The following is a 7,093-nucleotide window of genomic DNA, read 5'->3' on the forward strand; positions in this document are numbered from 1 at the left end:
GACTCAACAGCACTTAACAACAACAACAACATACTATCCTTAATCCCGTTATAACCCTGATCTGATAGCAAGGAGCTTGCCAGGGATATGATGGAAATGCATGTTATCTTACAAGAGATAAAAGGAGAGAGAAGTGAGCAGATCTCAGAAGGACCCACTATATCACCCAGAAAGAAGAGACAGGAGTGGAGTTTGTCCTCTAAACCGGGGCTCCCTGCACTTTGAGGCTCCTATATGCAGGGAAAGATGGATGCCAATACACATGGAGATGGCCAAAGAATGCTGAGCCTGCAGATGCTGAAAGGAGACAAGGCCCTTTCATCAGAGCTAGAGCTCTGAACTTGGCCTTGTAGACTCCTAAACTGTGAGACAATAAGCGTGTTTGTTAAACCCATCCACTTGTGCTACTTCTCCGACAGCAGCCCTTGCTAACTAAGCCTCAAACCCATATTGTCTTTAAGTGCGTGTTTACACCAGCCAAGCAAGCCAACAGAGGAGGAATTATCAAGCCAATTCCATCAATGCAAGCAACTCATTTAGATAACAGATAGCTTCTAGTGACTTCCTGTTTTGGTGAGGTGTTTAAAGTGAAGGGGAAAACATGTAGTGAGGAAATTATGTGAAGTGAATAAATCTTTTCTATGCAACTACAAAATTTCATTTTCTCTGAAAAACTGTTTAGATATATCAATTAGAATATTTATTAATGAAAGGAATGAAAATTTAAATATAAAAAGCAAAACCAGACTTCCTATAAACAAAACTCTCTAGACCTCACACACAGTAAATACAGGAAATAACACTTTCATGTTTGTGACACCTTATCTTAGCCTAAATGTGATTGGGAAGATTACAGAAATAACCTCTTGTATTTACAAATACCAATAGTAATTTCAAAATACTGAGGGCAAAAAAATGCCTTAAAGAACTAGATTTTTAAGTTAAGAATTGAGAAAAAAAAAAAGAAAAGAAAAGGTTAGGCATACAATTAAACAAAGGATCTTTTTCTTATAACCAGAAACTTTATAAATCAACGTTAGTCCCACAGAAAAAGATGGTTGTCCTTTAAGAAATGGGTCTTCTGGAATTATAAACTTTAACACCATTTTGCATTGAAGAGCGAGAATATCTAGTGAGTAATGCTCCTATGGTTTGCTTCTCTCCACACAAATCTCTGTGAAAACAGAACAGAATAGCATGCCTAAATTAGGAAACCCAAAATGCACAGTATTAAATCATGTTTACTTCCTTAATCCAACATTCCAAAGAGCCTAAGGGTGCATGTGGGGGAAGAAGGCAGGAAGAAGTTACTAAGACCTAACTAAGTATATTACATGTTATTGTCATTTAATCTTTTTAATAGCAATCAATATAAGTAATGTAAACCAGATTAGACATTAGGAAAGGAAGGTTCAGAGCAATTAAGTTCATGCAACTAAGAAAAGGCACAGCCACATTCTGCAGCCAGGTTTGCATGACTTCAAACTCCATTGGTATTTCCAAGGTACACATAGCTTCCAAGTTAGAAACACAGCCATGTGGTGTAGTGGGGTCTGTTGTTGTTGTGGTTAGGTGCCATGAGTCGGCACTGACTCATAGCGACCTTATGCACAGCAGAACGAAACAATGTCCGATCCTGGGCCAATCTCACTACTGTTGCCACACTTGAGTCCATCGATGCTGTCACTTGGCCAATCCATCTCATTGGGAGTCTTCCTTTTTTTTTTCTCTGACCCTACACCCTACCAAACGTGATATCCTTCTCCAGCACCTGTTTCCTCCTGACAATATGCCCAAAGTATGAAAGACAAAACTTGGCCATCTTGCCCTCTAACGAGCACTCTGGCTGCACTTCTTCCAAAATAGATCTATTGGTTGTTTTGGCAGCCCATGGCACTTTTAGTATTCTCCTCCAACACTGTAACTCAAAGGCGTCAATTCATCTATGGTCTTCCTCATACACTGTCCAGCTTTCCCATGCATATGAAGTTACTGAAAATACCATGGCTTGGGTCAGGCGCATCTTAGTCCTCAAGCTGACATCTTTGCTCTTCAACACTTTAAAAAGGTCTTGTGCAGCAGATTTGCCTAATGCAATATGTCGTCTGATTTCTTGACTGCTGCTTCTGTGAGTGTTGATAGTTGATCCAAGAAGAATGAAGTCTTTGACAACTTAAATCTTTTCTCTATTGATGAGAATGTTCTTTATTGGTCCAGAGGTGAGGATTTTTGTTTTCTTGACATTGAGATGTAATCCATACTGAAGGCTGTGCTCTTTGATCTTCATCAATAAATGTTTTAAGTCCTCTTCACTTCACACAAGCAAGGTTGTATCATCTGCATATCACAGGTTGTTAATGAGTCTTCCTCCAATCCTGATGCCACATTTTTCTTCATAAAACCCAGCTTCTCATATTATTTGCTCAACATACAGATTGAGTGAATATGGTGAAAGAACAAAACCTTGTCGCACAATCTGGACACTAGGTCACCTGTGTGAGGTGCTTTTTTTCACCTGTTAAGTGCCACAGAGTCAAGTCCAAGTCAGCGACCCTGTATAGGATTTCTGAGGAGTGGCCAACGGGTTTGAACCACCCACCTTGTGGTTAGCAGTCCAGTGCTTATCCTCCAGCACCACCCCTCCCTGAACTTCAGCCTCCCCTTTTGAGCCTCTAAGAGGAGAAGAGTATGGCTGGTACATACTGATGTCATAATGAAGAAAGAAGAGCGTGAGGACCTGCACTAGAAAAGGGAGCAAGAGCCAGATCATGTCGGACCCTGAAAGACACGAAAGGAGTTGGGAATTGACGTAAAGTACAGTAGGGAGTGGAGTCCTGGTGTGGCGCTGTGGGTTAATGTGCCAGACTGCAAAACCATTTGAACTACAAGGCCAGTGGTTCAAGCTCCTTGGATACCCTACACAGGGACGCTATGGGTTGGAACCAACTTGACAGCATTTTAACAACAACAACAAATAATAGGAAGCAAGTAAGTTTATGTTAATGAGGGAGAGGCAAGTCAGAAAAGAAGGGTGAGAAAGTCTGCACAATTCAAATGTACTCAATGTCACTGAATGGTACCTGTAGAAACTGTTGAACTTGTACCTGCTTTGCTGGGTACATTCTCAATAGCAATAAAATTTAAGTATAAAATGTTAGGATGGTATTATAGATTATATTGTATCTTCCCAAAACATGTGTCAACTGGGCTGGGTCATGCTTTGCAGGGGGTTGGCATTTATGTAATGACATAATGTGGCAGTTATGTGATGATCTCCCATGATGTGTGTGATCTGATGTGATATGTGAGTTGTAATGCCCTTACTCCTATCATGACCCTGGTCTAATGTAAGGGAACTTCCCATGAGTGCAACCTACAGCATCTTTTGTAAAGATAAAAAGAAAGCAGCAGAGAAAGGCAGACACTAAGAACGAAGAGCCAGGACTGGAGACCATCCTTCTGACCTGGGATGCGTGCACTGTGAAGCTTCTACATCCAGGGGAAGACTGATGCCAAGACACACAGAGATTCCCAAAGAATGATGGGTCACAGACAATGAAAGGAGGCAAGAACCTTTTCCCAGAGCTGACAGAAAGAGAAAGCTTTCTCTCTGTTGTTATTAAGTGCTGTTGAGTGCATTCTGACTCATAGCAACCCTGTATAGGGCTTCCAAGGAATGGTTGCTGGGTTTGAACCACTGACCTTGCTGTTACCGACTTTGCGGTCCAGTTCTTATCCTACAGTGCCACACCAGAATTCCAGGTTTCCCTTAGAGCTATGTAAGGGAAAGTGACTAGATTTCTGTTTGTTAACCTCACTCACTTATGGTATTTCTGTTCTAGCACCACTAGACAACTAAGATAATGAGAAGTCACTTGGATGGTTTTAATTAATGGAAAAACATTGTTGTTAGGTGCCACTGAAGCAGTACCGCCTCATAGTGACCCTACAGAAAACAGAACGAAACCCTGCCCAATCCTGGGCCAACCCCACAATCATTGCTACAACTGAGCCCACCGCAGTTGCCACTGTGCCAGTCCATCTCATTGGGGGTCTTCCTCTTTTTCTCTCACCCTCAACTATACCAAACATTCCTTCTCCAGTGACTGGTACCTCATGATAATATGTCCAAAGTATGAGAGATGAAGTTTGGCCATCCTGGCCTCCAAGGAGTACTGTGGCTGCACTTCTTCCAACACAGATTTGTGTGTTCTTTTGGCAGCCCATGGCACTTTCAATATTCTCCTCCAACACAATAATTCAAAAGTATCAATTCTTCCACAGTCTTCTTTGTTCACTGTTCAACTTACTCATGCATATGAGGTTACTGAAAATACCATGGTGTGCGTCAGGTGCACCTGACACAGTGGCAGTAGCAGTGCACTGAAATGTAGCAACGAATGTGAGGTTATCACAGGGCTGGGCAGTGCTTTGTTCTATTATGCACAGGGTCACTATGAGTTGGTACTAACAAGATGGCACCTCACAACAACAACAGCAAAGTTTCCATTAATGCTGATGATGGATCCAAGCAATATGAAGTCTTTGATAACATCAGTCATGATTTCATGGGATATTCCAGTTAATTGGCACAATGACATGTTTGGTGAATCTGTTCTGAATTCATTTGTGTAGTGCCCATGGTCTAAAATCTTGCAAACAATTATTCACGACATAATTAGTTTCCACTCTCCTGGAAGAACAGAGGAAGGAGAAACAGGAATATGTGGCTAATTGCTTCCATGAGACCAGAAGAACTGGATGGTGCCCAAATACTATTAATGAACATTTTGATCCTGATCCATATAAGAATCCTGATCAAAAGGGGACAATGCAAAACAGAATTACTAATTCTCATGGACTTCAGACTTTCTGGAGCCATAGAGAGTGGATGAACCTCTGAAAATATTGCCCTGAGATCATCTTTAAACCTAAAGCCAAAATTAAGAATTTCCTGAAATCTAAGTCATTTTAATGATAAAAAAATGGCTGCCTTGATAATTATGCTCTTTTAAGAACTATCTGTATGGCATTAAATTGACAATAGCACCTCAAAAGATTAGACAGAAATTTTAGGGAGCAATAAATTTATGTTCATGAGGGCAGAACAACTGAGATCCGGGGGTTGAGAATGGTTGTACAATGTAGTCAATATCCTGAACATTTACACGTAGAAACCATTGGACTGGTCTATGTTTTGCAGTGTAGATTCTCAACATCAATAGAATAAAATTTAAAGGAAAAAACAAAACATATTTTTAATAAATTACTTACTGAATATATGGAGCAATGTCTTCTTCCGTCCATTTCTCCCTTAGAGAGAATAGACTGTTAAAACATGCCTGATTATTCTCAGGCAAATCATCTACTTTCAACAGAAATATGATTTCTGGTCTCGTATGTCTGTCGACAAGTGCTAACCCCTGTAACAGACAAGAGCAACAAGGGCAAGTGAAAAAATCCTCCAATTTTTAACTGTGACTTATTTTTTCCTTTAGATTTAGCTGAGCCCAATGTATTTTGAGTACCCACTATACAAAACTTACACAAACTATTCAGAGACTTAAGAGTCCTTTTCAAAAATAAGCACTCCTGTAAGCAGTGATTTGGGGATAAAGCATTTTCTTCTCCTTTTCTGAAATCTGGTTTTTAGCACCATCAGTTTATCCAAAAGTTCTCTCGTTCTGAAGATCACCAATGACCTCGCTGTTGCTGTTGCGTTGTGGAGTTGGTTCTGACTCACAGAGACCCTGTATTGGGTTTCCAAGGAGCGGCTGGTATGTTTCAACCACTGACCTTGCAGTTAGTCCAGCGCCTTTCCTATAGCATCACACCAGGCCCCTATCAATACCCTATCCAATGGGTCCTTTACCTCTGCCGTTTTCTTTCAGTGTTGATTACTCCTTCCTCTTTGAGTACTCCTCATGCTATAGTATCGCTGACATCACTGATTTCCTCCAGTTCCCCAGGCCTCTACCCCACCACTCCAATGGTTTTACTGTTTCCCTCCTGGTGAAGGTCTCTAGCCCATGGCGGGAACTACCACTTCCTTAATAATGACTGCAGTATTTATACTGCCAGCTCACACTTCCCTTCTGAGAATCAGGCCTCTACATCCCAGTTGATACAGGAACCTACTATGTTTTTCATCTAAAACTGCTCTCGTTCCAAAATCTTAGGGGAAGAAACACAACACAAAACAAAAAACCAGAGGCAATGACCGAGATTCCATCATTCAAGCCCCACATCTAAGCCATACAGACTTTAAGGCCTGAAGGTTTGCCTCTCTGTCCATTTCTCAGGATTGATTTCTACTACTCGGTCCACTGACCCATTATCTTGGTGACAACTATTTTAGTATTACCTAAGTGTTAAGGGCCTGAACAGGTCTACATTTTCATAATCTAAGCAACTTGCCCTCCTTGTTTCTTGCCATAGTGATCTTCCCAAAAGTGATCAAATAAGTGGTCTGACTGAAAGGCATGAAAAAGCTTTAAGGTACAGAGCTGAAACTCCACGGTACCCCACCCCTAACTCACCAGCACCCTTCACTCCATTCAGTCCTAACTACCAACAGCCACCCAATGTTGAACAATGCACCACAGCTTTGAACAGGCTCTCCTTGGATTCCCAGCTCCACTTTTCCATCTAGCAAGCAGCAGTTCATTTTCAAAACTCCAAACTAAAACTAGTCATTCAGAGAAGGAATCTAATTCCCCTGTCTGAGGGATAAGACCCTTCTCATTGATCCTTTAATAACTTTTGCATGTCTTTCCCATAGTGCATAGCACTCATGTAAGGGCAAATTGATATATGAATAAAATACAGCCCCTTTTCCAATCCTCACAGATTGAGAATCTCAGTTCTCTAGATCTCAGCACCTTATTAGCACTTTGTGTGACATTTTCTCCACAACACCTGGCATGGTGTCAAGACATAAGAGCCCTATAAACGTTAATTAAATTCTTTCATTGATTTAAAATACATTGAGAGTGCATGCAAAGCATGCAGCAGTAAACAAATGAACAAAATTCTATTAAAAGTCCCCACTGAATAATTTTCATCTTGTCTAGACGGGTCTGGTGAAAGGAGA

General features: G+C 40.9%; 1 protein-coding gene across 1 annotated transcript in view; it reads right to left on the reverse strand.

Moving 5' to 3' along the window:
- Nucleotides 1-998: 998 nt before the first annotated feature.
- The window catches only part of DSCC1 (DNA replication and sister chromatid cohesion 1), a 33,063-nt gene continuing 26,968 nt past the window's right edge, over nt 999-7,093 (reverse strand). Inside the window, exons 8-9 of the mRNA XM_006830673.1 lie at nt 5,275-5,423; nt 999-1,174 (exon numbers count right to left, since the gene is read on the reverse strand). Of these exons, the coding sequence (XP_006830736.1) occupies nt 1,066-1,174; nt 5,275-5,423 (258 nt within the window). The 3' untranslated portion in view covers nt 999-1,065. The remainder of the gene's footprint in view (nt 1,175-5,274; nt 5,424-7,093) is intronic.

The sequence above is a fragment of the Chrysochloris asiatica genome, unplaced genomic scaffold (assembly GCF_000296735.1).
Source record: "Chrysochloris asiatica unplaced genomic scaffold, ChrAsi1.0 scaffold00001, whole genome shotgun sequence".
Taxonomy (NCBI): domain Eukaryota; kingdom Metazoa; phylum Chordata; class Mammalia; order Afrosoricida; family Chrysochloridae; genus Chrysochloris; species Chrysochloris asiatica.